The following is a 13,604-nucleotide window of genomic DNA, read 5'->3' on the forward strand; positions in this document are numbered from 1 at the left end:
TGCTTTGGCACAGAGGTACAGAGACGCAACTTACATCAACCTCAATCTGTTTCCGGTATGAATCCTCGATGGTAGGGTCGTAGCTTTCGATCCAGACATTTTGGACAAATTGAGCTGTCGATACAATAGTTAGTTTCCGAGCTTCGGCCCGAGGCACGCGACCCAGGCAGTAAATACACACCAGTCAAACAACTCTTGCCAACACCTCCTGTTGTCGAGAATACCTGTCGTCAGTGGGGGTGTTCCTCGCGAGACACAATGGTCATTTATCGGAGCAAAGCAAAGCTTACCAGCACCCAGCACAACAATATGATACTCCCGTCTACAGACTATCGTCAGACACAGCCATTGAGGAACCCCAGACAATAGAAATACTTACTGAGGCCGCATTGAGCTCCCAGATATCCTGATTATTTATATAGAGGTGGTGGTGGTGGTAGTGGTGATGGTGGGGTGTGTGGTGAGATAAAAGACCGAGGTCAATTGTAAGCGTGTTTGTTGTTCCCGAGGAGAGCTACGTGACCGGATCGCGTCGTGGTAGCAGAATATCACTTGTCGTCTAATGAGCGTGGTTATGGTGGTTCCCTTGTCGTGTGCGAGATTCCTCCCATTCAGTAGTAAACGATGAAGCACGGGTCCCGTCGGTAATAGCGTGGCACGGTCGTCTAGGCGGGAAATGGATCTTGGGGTCCGATGGGCAGAAGGGAGCGAGAGATAGAGAGAGACAGAGAGAGAAAGCAAGGAGGGCGAATCAATTACATCGGTGAGTAGGCAGGACCGAAGCCGGATTCTGGCTGCAATAATGCCAGACGGTGCTGACTAGAGGGAATTGGAGAGGGGGTGTGTTGAGGGTGAGTGAGGCGGTGGGAATCACTCGGAAGTGTGTGCGGGATGAAAGTAGGTGGGCCGGACGGGCCAGACTATGACTAGCCCGGGTCTGCATGTTTGTGCGGAGGAAAACACCCAAAAGGACAGGAACAGCGGACAAAAGTCGCATCAGTGCTATTATTGATTGCGGAAAATCACAGATTCCCCGATCGTGGAATATTTCTTACAGCAGCTTTCACATTGAAACCACAGGAGGTAGATAGATCGGTGGTACAGATCGGCTTAGTCCGTTGGCTACCTATAAACAGCAAGGGCGATTTGTGATCGGGGATAGCTGGTGGGGTAAGCCAACAAAAAAAAAGAATCGTGACAAGAGTGGGATTCGAACCCACGCCCCCTTGCGGAGATCAGGACCTTAACCTGACGCCTTGGACCAACTCGGCCATCTTGCCTTGCTTATGGGAAATATCGGAGGGCTGGTCTACTCGAAGTGAAGGTATATTGACCAGGGTATCAGTGAGGTTGAAGTGGGTTGTACTTAAGCGGAAGAACTAGGGGAATTCGATATCTTGCTCTCGAGACGAATTGAAGGATCGGAGAAGAACGAATGCCAGCATATAATCAAGAGTTCTACTATCCCGTCCGACGTGGTGATGTTTTCTACTCCAGATATCAAGTGATTAGGAAGCTTGGCTTTGGAACAAGCTCGACAGTCTGGTTCTGTCGCGATGTCCAGTATGATAACTGCCATCTACTACATAGTAATGGGCTGCTAAAAATAGGTCACCAGAAGGAAAATACGAAAATACCCGACTTGTCTTTGGAGATGCAGAGGAATATCTGGAAGGCGATAACAAAGTCTTCTTCCTGTTCATGTGAGGAATGCTGCAGGAGGATCCAGACGAGAGACAGAATGTCCGAGAGCTGCTGCTCATGAACCTTGGTCTGATGTTCATGGACTGTTTAGCCATCACATAATAGTAGGGGACATTTCCTCTGCAGCAAGATGTCTAAACTTGAAACTTCGATATAGATTAAGGATGAAACATTATTGGGTCATAGTGATCTATGGCAGCCCTATACGTCATGCGGAGGTTGCCAGGCAGGATACCCGTTCGGAAAGTACGGTTTGTGTGACGGATATGCTTCAGGATATCGTCAGGAGTAGAGCGGAATGAAGAACTGTCGAGTCCTGTCGGCTGACCCCATAGGGACTCTGAGGACTAGCCCTGCTGCTGCTTTTCACTCCCGAATGGCATCGGACCAAGGGTTGACAGTAATAGGCAAATCCTCACATGCCCCGTGCATCTGATCCCAGCCGAAGAGTACGTCATGGAGGCCCACGTGACCCGCACGGGCGCAGAGATACGGCCAGCTCGTCCGCTTGCATTTTCTCATCCCTCGCTCTCGCTCCCTAATAATTCATTATCGCAACTCCCCAAACCCTTCCGTACATACAACCTGCAACACCAGCATCATGTCCTCTTTCCAAGACCGTGCCCAGCATTCCATCGCCCAGCTCGATAAGGAGGTATGTGCCCTTTTGTGCGCTGTTTCCCTGGTGCCTCACCAGCTCGAGCCGTGCCCGACTTGACCTTTTTCGGGCGGAGCGGATCTCGATCTCATCTGGCCGAACTGTGTTGGACTGACACTACTCCGTTATGGTAGCTCTCCAAGTACCCCGCTCTCAACAACCTCGAGAGACAGACCTCCGTCCCCAAGGTGTATGCCATCCTGGGTCTGGCTGGAGTCTACTTCTTCCTGGTCTTCTTCAACATCGCTGGCGAGTTCCTCGTCAACTTTGCCGGTTTCTTGATCCCCGGCTACTACTCGCTTCAGGCCCTGTTCACCTCGGGCACGGCGGATGACACCCAGGTAAGATTTCGACCGGATGGCTTGTGTTTATGACTTGTATGCTGACTGAACGACTCTTGTAGTGGCTGACGGTATGTTTCGGATGATCGAGAGCACCACATGGCTTTATACTGACCTGACTCCAACAGTACTGGGTTGTCTACGCTTCCCTGACCGTGGTTGAGAGCGCCATCAACGCCGCCTACTGGTTCCGTAAGTTGCCGATAAGATCTCTCATGAACCAATTGCTAACATGAGAAATATAGCCTTCTACTACATCTTCAAGTTCGTCCTGATCCTGTGGATGGCCCTGCCCCAGACCAAGTAAGCAGATCCCCGCCGAAACCACTAGAACACCGCAAATTACTAATCACTTCACAATCCAGCGGGGCCCAAATCATCTTCCACTCCTTCCTCCAGCCCGTGCTTGGCCGCTTCTTCTCCAGCACCGGCACCTCCACCAACCTCCGCGCCGCGGCTGATGCTGCTGCGAACAAGTCGCACTCCACTTGAACGGACCGCGCGTTTTCCGCCCGAGAATCGCAAGAGACAATACTCGTACATCTGCGCACCTAGCGTGGCCGTGGATTACGGGTCCCATCGGTTCTCTGTGAACAGTATGAGGAGGGGAGCATGATTGTGGGATGTGCAGCAGACCCAGAGTTGGGGTTGGCCTTGTTATAGAGTGGACCTAGGGGGGGGAGAGAGGTCTAGGTGGGATAGCTGCTTGCTGGATATTTGATATGATGTAATCTTTTATTTTCATATTTACTTGAATGGTAGTGGAGGAGTTAGCAGTCTACTGGGATTCTTTTTATAGGCCGGTACAGTAGTTTTCGCATCCAGCTTTACTGCCCACTCTTCCGACTTGACATACCCAACGATAGATTTGTATTTCACGTTTGATAATGCTATTGACGGCTTATCCAACGAGGAACCGCGCATTTCGGATTTATTTTCCGGCAATGAAGTCTTCAAGAGTATGGTGGTAAAACTGATTTCAAATGTCACTGGAATAAGAGTACAGTGATCCCTATATCCGGAGCTCCCATGGGATTTTCTCGAGGCAAAGAAATACAAACAGACAGACGCCTCCAGGTAAAGAAACACAAAACGCCGAAATGGCAACTAAAATCAGACTCCATAACCGTCATCAATTGCTCCCCGGATTGGCCTGCAGATACCGGGAGCAGTCGTCAACCGTGACATCGCGAATGCTGCCATCTATACTGAACCAGGTTGGACAGGCTCAAGGACCAGCCGTGGCGACGAGTTCTGTGAATGCACTAATGCACTCATCAATGTGTAGACTCAATAAAGCCCAATCCGATTGCCCCAGCCATCCGTCCTCGGATTGACCACGATCCGGTACGGGAAGGGATTCGAGTCACTGGTGGTAATGGGAGGAATATGGTCTTTGTCCTTGTTAACGACGGCCAGGATCTTCAGCGCCGCTTTCTGCAGCATATTCCCCATAGCCTTGCGGACTTTCGCTCGTTCTGCCAGACAGACATTGGTTAGCATGAGTGAGCTCAAGGGCGTCCTGTTCGTTCAGGAAAGCATACCAGATTCGGTCCGCGGCGTCGCAATGGTCACATCCAGCGTCCATATCTCCCAACACACCTCCTCTTGCCCCTTCCCAGCCAGTCCACCAAACCAAAGACCTGAACGACGCCGTTTCTTCTCGTAGAATTCCACGGCTATCCGGCCCCTCACTCCCCCTCCCCCACCGGCACCACCCGCGGGGTTTCCATCGGCAGCGCCAGCAGCGGAGGAAAGGTGCTGACGGACTAGTGCGGCGACTCGCGAATCGATCAGTGTCTCGAGGTCGGCGTCGTTGATAGCGGGGAGGGTGAAGTCGAGGACGTCGAAGGTGACGGGACGAATGGAGGGGAAGTAGCGGTGGAAGAAGATGAGGTTGAGGACGCCTGGATTGGATCGCTCCGTGGGTTAGTGTGTGTCAATCAGGACGTGTTTGTGTTTGTTACAAACTCACCCTTTAATACATCGCGCACCGTGGTGGTGTCGGCGAAGATCTCCAGGAAGTACTCCGGAGGGGTTCTGCGGGGCTCCATCCCCGATCGTCAACGGGCGTGTGGCTCCAAACTGCGCGGGTATCCGAGTCCAGAGGACAAGGGTGAATTAACAGAGTGCAGCGGAGTGCTGGTAGACTGCTCTGGATGGGATCATGGGAGGGAATAACGTGTGGTGGCCAAAGAAGGTGTTGAGAGGAGGTGATGACGATGTGGAATGGATGAGGGCGGCCAGTATCGGCCATCGATCGGGCTGGGCCGTTGGTTATCGCTTATCCGGGGTGAGGTCGAGCGGTGTTCAAGAGATGGAATAACTAAACTCGAGGGGTTCTTCGATGATTTTCAAAATAAGAATGAAGACACAGTTCAGTCCGTCGCGACAGGGGTTGACTCGTTTTGTTGTAGCACAAATGGTGCCCTAATCCGGAGCGTCACGCCGGAATGGGATCGAATCACAGGCACTTTGTAGAACTGTTCCTGAGTAAATAGTTGGTTCCAGAATTGAAGAGTTGTCTTTGGCGTTCACAATAATAAAGAATCCAAACGTGTGCTCCTAATTTATGCTTAACCGCAGTGGCAGCTCACGTTGGCCTACTTAACTAACCGAGGCCGATGATCGCCCCAGCCCAATAGATCCGCGACCGAGGTCTTGTTCTTCCGCTTCCCTCCCCAGCCACTTCAACTTCACCATTTCACCACCACCATCCACCACAGCCAACTCACCATGATAGGCGCCACCAGGCGCTGGTTCCAACGCAATCGCAGAGGCCTTGCGATCGGGGCTGGAGTCCTGGGAGCTGGCTACTTAGCCGGCCAGTATGTGCTGTCCAAGATCTCCGAGGCGCGTGAGCGCATGAGCAGCGACCGCATCGCCCGCGAAAAGTGAGTTCCATCATGCTTGACCCTGTGCAACGTCAATCGAGATGGGATGCTGACCGGCCACGCGGCCGCAATAGTCTGCGTCGCCGATTCGAACAAAACCAGACCGACTGCACCTACACCGTTCTGGCACTTCTGCCCACCGCTACGGAAAACATCGTCGAGGCTCTCCCCGTCGAGGAGCTGACCAAGGAGCTGCAGAAGAAGCGCGCTGAGAGGTTGGCTCGTCTCAGCGCCGGGGAGCCTCCCGGCTCGGATATGAGCTCGGTGTCACCCAGCTTGCCGGAGGATGATCGCTCGAGCTTTCAGAGTGAGGGATATGTTCACACAAGTCAGATGGCCGAGTCTGCGGATGATGGCCAACCCAAGATCAAGCGTAACAAAACCCAGCTGTGGAATGAGGTGAAAATCACCTGTATGTGATTTCTTGCAGAGTGCGTGGGACGATGATACTGACTCTCGCAGCCATCACGCGATCCTTCACTTTGATCTACACGCTCTCCCTGCTCACCATCTTCACCCGCATCCAACTCAACCTCCTCGGCCGTCGAAACTACCTTTCCAGCGTCATCTCCATGGCCACACCCCAGACCGACTCGACGATTAGCTTGGAAGACCATGATGAATTGACTCAGACTCTCGGTGACGACTTCGAAACCAACCGGCAATACCTTGCGTTCAGCTGGTGGCTGCTTCACCGGGGGTGGAAGGAACTGACGGAGCGGGTCCAAATGGCCGTGACAGAGGCCTTTGGTCCTTTGAATCCGAGGGAGGATATAAGCTTGGGCAAGCTGTCGGAGTTGACGTTGCAGATCCGGAAGAAGGTGGAGGGTGGCACAGAAGAAGAACGCCGGTATGTGCTTTTCTTTATCGTGTCGTTCTTGCTGACTGACACTACTTGTAGGTCCCAGAAATGGCTGTCTTGTCTGCTACCCCCGAGGGAGGAAGAGGAGTTTGTTTTGCGGGAGTCCGGGGTGGAGGGAGTGGCGGACCCGTCTTCTTTGCAAACAACCTCGACCCTGCGTCATCTCTTGGATGAAACCGCCGACCTCATTGAGTCGCCCACCTTCTCGTACGTGTTGACTCTTCTCAACAACGAAGGGTTCTCGCTGTTAGTCGACCAAAAATGCGCCACCGATGCCTTCCGGCCACCAACCTCTGCCCCAGAGACTGCACCGCAATCTTTTGAGTCAGTCGCTACCGTTGTTCCTCTGGCCACAGCAGAGCGCAAGACGAAGCTCGCCAACCTGCTCGCCGTGCTAGCGCGCCAGGCCCATGTGATTGGCAATGGTACCCACCCGCCGAACGAATATCTGAATGCACTGGACCAGAACGTGCGCGAGCTCGAGGCATTCTCGGCTGTGGTGTACAGCTCGAATTTCGACCTGGAGCCGCTAGGTGCGAAGGAGAATGCTGGATCTAGTACCTTGAACGATGCTGACTCTGCTTCTTCGTCATATGCCCCTGTGATGGTTGAGACCGAGGAGACTGCTAGCAGCAGCGTTCCGGTCCTGGTTGATAATGACGAGAAGGAGGAGGTGGAGTCTCAGGCCCAACAAGAAGGAGTTGAGTCGTCTTTCGAGCAGGCCTGGGGTAAGGCCACCACGACGGAGTAATTGACCCGCTCCTTTGAAAGTTGATGAGCGTGTTATTTCTCCTCTACGCATTCTTGTACTCTGCTATTCTACTATTTCGATTATATACTAGATTTGATGATATGATTGATACCTTTTTTTTTGGAGTCCTCGCGACTTGATCCTCTGCTTCAAACGTTCTAACAGTACATCATTAAGAGTATGCTCAAGTGTTTTCTTGCCTGAATGAGTAGTGTTTCTATGTCCGCGGGTGATACGGTCTTGATTCCAACATGTACTGCTCAGAGCTGTAACTGATAAGGATACATTCTGGATATAGATAGCGATCCACATCGGCGACTTCCGCCGGTCTATATCCCCGACGGGACAGAGTCAAAGCTACACACATCATCGCGATGCCACCACCCAAGCTTACAGACCGCATCAAGTCTATCCAAAACGTCCGACTAGCCCAAAGCTCTTCCACCTGGGACATCCAGATCGGATACCCTGACTCCTCAAAAGATGGCAGCATCACAACCATCACCCCGCCCTCGTCCGAGGACATCTCAAATCCCCCTCTGGCCCTTCCAAGCTTAACACACCCACACATTCATCTCGACAAAGCATTTATCCACAGTTCACCCGAGTATGCACATCTGCTGCCCTCAAGTGGCTCTTTCCAGGAGGCGCTGTCCTTTACCACGAATGCTAAACAGCAATTTACTCGTGAGGATCTTCTTCGCAGAGGGGAGTGGCTACTGGCTGAGTCTGTTTCCGCCGGCGTGACTGCGATGCGGGCCTTTGTTGAGGTCGATTCTGCGGTGAAGTTTACCTGCCTGGAAGCGGGTCTTGCTCTCAAGGAGCAGTGGAAGGATTCGTGTGAGATTCAGATTGCCTGTTTTGCACAAGACCCGATCTTCTCTGGGGAATTTGGAGAGCAGAATAGGAGTCTCGTGGAGGAGGCGCTCTGCAATTACCCCGGCATCGACGTGGTCGGAACGACGCCTTATGTTGAGTCGAGCGTCGAGGCTGCGAAGAGAAATATCGAATGGGCAATTGAGCGCGCTCTCCAGCTCGGAAAACATGTTGATTTTCATCTGGACTACAACCTTGACCCCGAGAGGGGAGCCTTGGTTTGGCATGTCGTGAAGATCCTCCGTGAATCTCGCTGGACGACAAACTCCACAAGAAAGCGTGTCATGCTGGGACATTGTACGCGCCTGACGCTGTTCAAGGATGAAGAATGGGAGAGACTTGCGCGCGAGATTCGTGACTATGATCTACCCGTGAGCTTTGTGGGCTTGCCAACTAGTGACCTGTACATGGCATCCTCGCCCAGCGCATCCAGTGATCAATGCCCCCACCACCGGCCGAGAGGTACTCTACAAGTCCCAGAAATGATCCGGAGGTATGGCCTCGACGCAGTGCTTGGAGTGAATAATGTCGGCAACGCATTCACGCCCTGGGCATCGCCGGACCCGCTCTTCTTGGCCTGTTTGGGTGTTGGAATTTATCAGTCTGGTACACAGGTAGACGCGGAGCTTCTATATGAATGTGTCTCGACTCGTGCTCGAAAGGCAATCGGCTTGCCGTCTGCTTCAGGCTTAACCTTGAGACCAGGCGACGTACCTGATCTGATATTGTTCTATGACCGAGACGAGACTGGATGCGAAGTGTCTCGTCCACGCTATAGCGTGGCGGATGTTATCTGGGATCCGCCGGCACGATTGAATAGAGATGTTTTGAGGGGTGGACGACTCAAGCCTGCTGCTCTGCCTGGCTGGAGCCTAGATACTCGCTATCAGTTTGCATAGTCATCATGTGCGTTGCTGATATGTAACCTAGTTTTATTACTGGAGGGAATAGTTACATCAAGTCTGATTGATATGCTCTATCCTGTTTTCTATCCGAGTACGTCCGTTGGGGCTATCTACCGCAAGTCTCTATTCAGAGTCGGGTTACCTTGTCCTAATGTCTGTGGTCAGGTGAGGTTGAGTTTCTCATGTTCCACCACATGTGTTCATCCAGAACGGCGGATATGGGGAAATCCAACATAGCCGCTTGCCCATTACTGGCTAGGCTGTACCTTTAACTATCCCAACCAAGCAGGCATGCCCCGGCTTTAGCAGGCCGCGGGGTGAATACTACGGTAGCAAGACCGTCAAGAACCCCCGAAAATGAGGGATACGTTATGCCGGAGAATTAGTCACATTTAGCGTTTCAGATGATCTCCATAATGACCCGGGAATCTTCGCTGATTTGCCAACCCGCTTTGACCACTAATTTCATATCGCGATCCGGCAATCTAGCAATATATTTGACAGGAACTAATAAATTCTCCACCGGACGAACCAAACATGTTCGCGTGATGTTTTATGTATATTATTTAATGACTATCGCAATACCAGAAGCCACATTTTCTGGCCAAGAGTGTGGTACCGCCAGAGCCGAAGCCACGCGGAGGGCCGCACACCGCCGGCCATGCGAAGAAACCGATGGGATTGGAGTCGGTGTATATAACGGCCCCCATGATTATTAGTTTCGTCAGTGTTGCATCCATTTCCGTCCTGACTGGGTACATTAGGCTAAGAGCGATGGTGAAACGAAACCAAATGGGAATATGGCCCGAGAGGGTGGTGCGCCTCTGCAAGCCAAATGCTGAAGCACGGACATCCACTAGCCCCCCTCTGGTACCTGCAGGATCAACTAGCCCCGCAGATTTGGAGTAAATGCAACACCAGGAACCGCAGCATATGTGATAGGCTTGCCTCTGCCTCTGCGTGTGGTTCGGCTTTTCAGAGTTAGCGCCAGTCTTTATGTTGTACAGTCGATCGTTGAAGTTCTAGGAATTTGGTCCCTCGAAAAAGCAGCCTCATACTACCATTGGATTGTGACATCTGGCCCCCCTAAAGAAAGGAATCAGATCTGGAGCGATAGAGCGCTTCCTTGGATTGCTGTTGCATTCAAGTCAGGAAAGGGATATGGCCCCAAGTGACATTTCATGTTGCACAAATAACAGCATCATGCGTGCTGACGAAGATGTGTGTTACCGTATCTCCCACGTGCTGTCTGCAAGATGGCTTCTTACATTTGCAGGTGGTGGCTAATGGGTGCTAAGAGTTTTACATACAAAGAATACTCGAATGCTAGTTGTCAACTTGAATAAGGAATATGCAAGATCATGGTTCATGAAAGAAGCTTGGAAATCGTAAATATGTACACGAATGGGTTGAGTAGACCTTAAATGCAAAGGGCAGACTCGGGCTTCCTCCATGGGGGAGGGGCGGATTTAGCTCGAAAAGATTTATCACACGATTCAGCGAGGGGATTGGCTGAGAGACAGCCCGCAATCACTGGACTAAGCCAAGACCCAAACCAGGGGTCCGGCAGGAAACGAATGTGGCGTCAGATTGACTTGGGAGGGCTAGGAGCTAGCCTAGCAGGGAGAGCCGGTGGTAAGGATGCTGTGCGCCTCCTGGGCGTAAGTGCAACCATTGTTGACATTGGAGTCGGAGAAGGCGGCGGCCCACATCATGATTCCGCCGAAGGCAGGGTTGCTGCTGTAGTTGCCAACCAGAGTTGCCAGAGAGCTTGGCTCGAGGTAGTATTGAGCACCGCTGGACGAGCCGGTGGCGCCATCGGGGGCAGCAGGCACACCGATGAAGATCTTGGCGTTGGCGGACGGGGTGTTGGCAACGTTGGAGACCCAGGCGTCGTAGTTGATGGTCCCATCCACGGAGCAGCCGGGGTTATTGTAGAACTGGACCCAGAGATAGTCGAACTGGGAGTTGGTGATAATAACCTGCATGTTGGGCTCGGGAATGGGGCACTGCGGCGCGCCAGTGATGTAGTAGGTATTGGCGGAATCGGAAGCAAAGTTGGAGCGGAGCGTGCTGATCATATACTGATAGTACTGGTTGCCGCTGGAGGCCTCGATATCGAAATCCCAACCGTTCACGAAGACATCACCGAAGGGACGGGGCACGGAGCCATTGCCCGAGTTGCCGTAGGCATCCCAGAGGTTCTGGCCGATAGTCTCGGCCTCCTGCTGAGACTCCAGCGAGTACGCACCAACGGCTCCACCGAGGGACAGAATAATCTTGATGCCGGCCGACTGGCATGTCTTGATAGCTGAGGCCAAAGCATCGCATTGCGAAGGTTCGCCAGTGCCTCCGGAGATGGAGCATGACTGTCCAATGATACCGGACGCGATATCGTTGCCATTGCCGTATTGGTACAGGAAGGCCAGGACGAGGATATCAATGCCAGAAGTCCCGTTGCAGTACGAGGCCAGGTCGTTGTTTTCCTCTACGCCGCCACCATTCTGTCCCCAGTAGACAACATTCTGGGCGCCAGCATCAGCACGGGGATAGTGCCTGATCTTATGGGGCACAGCCGACACACAGGTGGCCAGGAGACCCAGACCAGCGAGGATAGTGGAATACTTCATTTTGAGTGAAGATTGAGTTGGTTTCAAAAAAGAATAAAGGAATGAGAAGCAGGCAGAGATCAACTCTGTATTCAAAGGAATGAAAAATTGATAGGTTCGTCAAGAACCTAAAGAATATAGTCGAGTAGACGGTGGTGGAAGAAGTCCGATGATGAAAAGAAAAGATGAAACTGCGAGCGAGCGAGCTGTATTTATGTTCTCTTGACTGCAGAGGACCCCATGAATGGAGTCAGGGATTTAGCCGGTACATTCCAAAGACCCAACTAGAGGTAGGATGTGCTAAAGACGCACGGTCACATTCAAAGGGTCGAGATCTATCACAGGAGGGTTGCAGTTCGCCGCGTGAGGCACGGCGGCTCGATTGATTGTCTGGTAGACGTGACATTCCGACGACTAGCGCTGGGGCACGCGGCACAGCACACGGCGCAGCTACGAATATTCCTGTACTTTCCTGAATGGGCCATCGCCACCGTCACATCTCTATAAATGTCTAAAGGCTTTAGAAACAGGAAATGTAACTCAGAAACCTCACGAAAGGATCAAAGTCTTGCCCCGGCAAAGAACTGATCTCCCCGGGTGCACCCATTTTGGACAGGTTACAATGTAAATCCAACTCACAGTTTCGAGATCCCTGGACGGCCCGCCCTTCCCGGCCCTCCATCAATAAGGTACAGGTCATACTGTGCAAACGTCTGGGTACTGGATGACTTCAAGCCAGCTGACAAAATTTGGACACGCCGGGAATACTTTCTAATTCGAGATAGCATTCTTGAGCAAGTGGATATCACGAGGTTCAAGGAACACCTCTTCCCCAATTTTAGACCAAGGCAGAAGACGGCGAAAGCCGCAGTAGTACCCGTTAAACTGACACTAACCACTAATTTCCAATTTCCTCGAAGATTCTAGCCCAGGAATTTGGTGTTCACCTGCATTATCGGCCCCGGTGGATCCCACGGGTGGGTGGAGCCCCGCACGAGCGATTCTACTTTGGGTCAGATGCTACATGGCTGATTCACGCGGCGTTTGAGATACAGTCGATCCTTAATTTCCACGTTTCTGACTGGTCATCGGGGTTCTGCCAGTCCACGGGGCCGGAGCAGTATACCAAGCTCAATGGTTTGTTCCTGGACCAGCCAAAAATCCAAGCCACTCCGTCATCCCTCCGATGTAGTATATACTCCGCGGAATCTGCAAGTCATCCAACATTTATCAGCTGGCAATGCACTTCAGGTGCAACGACGGGCGACATACCTGGGAGGATAAACCGGGGGCATGATATTCCTTCGTATGTACGCGGCATGGCGATCATACAACCATAGAATCATTATCACCCTACATCGCACCCTTCAAGAGTCGCGCGACCAAAAAGCGACATCGTATTTATCAACCCTCAACCTGGCTACCACTGTGTTACCAACACTGGAAGTCAGTATGCGCCCGGGAGGAAACAGTAGGACTCCTAGAAATATATTCATGCAGGCCCCCAACACGACCATAACACTTGATGACAATCTTGTGACACACGATATTCGAGGTGGTGTAGGGAATTTAGGCATACGATAAAGGGCTTGAAATGTGTACATTATGCAGATCCTCGGTATATACGACTGCCAGGGCATGAAGAAGAAGGCTCCCATCCGGTCGACCGTACTTGAGCCACATGCTCTATGTGCCTTTTCTCGATGGGCCCTTTGTAGATTTCATAATATCTTGGTAGAGCCCCCTTTGAGTGGATGCAGGCTGCTTAATATAGATAATGCGAAATATGAATCTTGCGTTTTAACGCTCAGATAAAGATCTACGGTCACAGCATAATTCGAATCACCACGGTAGTAGACACGAAATATGTATTTCTACCGGTTTGTGCATTTTGAGCTATACTCTTTTAGGAATGAAGATCATCGCCAATTCCTCCCATTTGAAGAAGGATAGAGACGTAGTTTATTAATTGGAAACTATGATTTGAGCTTCCAATAACGCAGC

General features: G+C 51.8%; 5 protein-coding genes and 1 non-coding gene across 6 annotated transcripts; 3 read left to right on the top strand and 3 right to left on the bottom strand.

The window, feature by feature from the left end:
- Positions 1-1,195: 1,195 nt before the first annotated feature.
- Positions 1,196-1,280, bottom strand: PFLUO_LOCUS6378. The gene has a single exon. It is a non-coding gene; the product is annotated as a tRNA-Leu (tRNA).
- A 1,025-nt stretch (positions 1,281-2,305) lies between these two features.
- PFLUO_LOCUS6379 (ER membrane protein DP1/Yop1) lies at positions 2,306-3,195 on the top strand (the record flags this gene model as incomplete). The annotated part of the gene is made up of 6 exons (XM_073783918.1): positions 2,306-2,359; positions 2,497-2,703; positions 2,766-2,774; positions 2,832-2,895; positions 2,949-3,006; positions 3,069-3,195. 6 exons carry the CDS (start codon positions 2,306-2,308, stop codon positions 3,193-3,195), a joined length of 519 nt encoding a protein of 172 aa, XP_073640425.1.
- A 798-nt stretch (positions 3,196-3,993) lies between these two features.
- PFLUO_LOCUS6380 (uncharacterized protein) lies at positions 3,994-4,757 on the bottom strand (the record flags this gene model as incomplete). The annotated part of the gene is made up of 3 exons (XM_073783919.1): positions 3,994-4,181; positions 4,248-4,610; positions 4,679-4,757. The coding sequence occupies 3 exons, from the start codon at positions 4,755-4,757 to the stop codon at positions 3,994-3,996; spliced, it is 630 nt and encodes a 209-aa protein (XP_073640426.1).
- A 682-nt stretch (positions 4,758-5,439) lies between these two features.
- Positions 5,440-7,210, top strand: PFLUO_LOCUS6381 (peroxin; the record flags this gene model as incomplete). The annotated part of the gene is made up of 4 exons (XM_073783920.1): positions 5,440-5,597; positions 5,672-6,009; positions 6,060-6,447; positions 6,499-7,210. 4 exons carry the CDS (start codon positions 5,440-5,442, stop codon positions 7,208-7,210), a joined length of 1,596 nt encoding a protein of 531 aa, XP_073640427.1.
- Positions 7,211-7,584: 374 nt separating this feature from the next.
- Positions 7,585-8,985, top strand: PFLUO_LOCUS6382 (uncharacterized protein; the record flags this gene model as incomplete). Its single annotated transcript, XM_073783921.1, has 1 exon — positions 7,585-8,985. One exon carries the CDS (start codon positions 7,585-7,587, stop codon positions 8,983-8,985), a length of 1,401 nt encoding a protein of 466 aa, XP_073640428.1.
- A 1,622-nt stretch (positions 8,986-10,607) lies between these two features.
- Positions 10,608-11,621, bottom strand: PFLUO_LOCUS6383 (Chitinase 2; the record flags this gene model as incomplete). The annotated part of the gene is made up of 1 exon (XM_073783923.1): positions 10,608-11,621. The coding sequence occupies one exon, from the start codon at positions 11,619-11,621 to the stop codon at positions 10,608-10,610; it is 1,014 nt and encodes a 337-aa protein (XP_073640429.1).
- Positions 11,622-13,604: the final 1,983 nt, after the last annotated feature.

Source organism: Penicillium psychrofluorescens (assembly GCF_964197705.1).
Source record: "Penicillium psychrofluorescens genome assembly, chromosome: 4".
NCBI lineage: Eukaryota > Fungi > Ascomycota > Eurotiomycetes > Eurotiales > Aspergillaceae > Penicillium > Penicillium psychrofluorescens.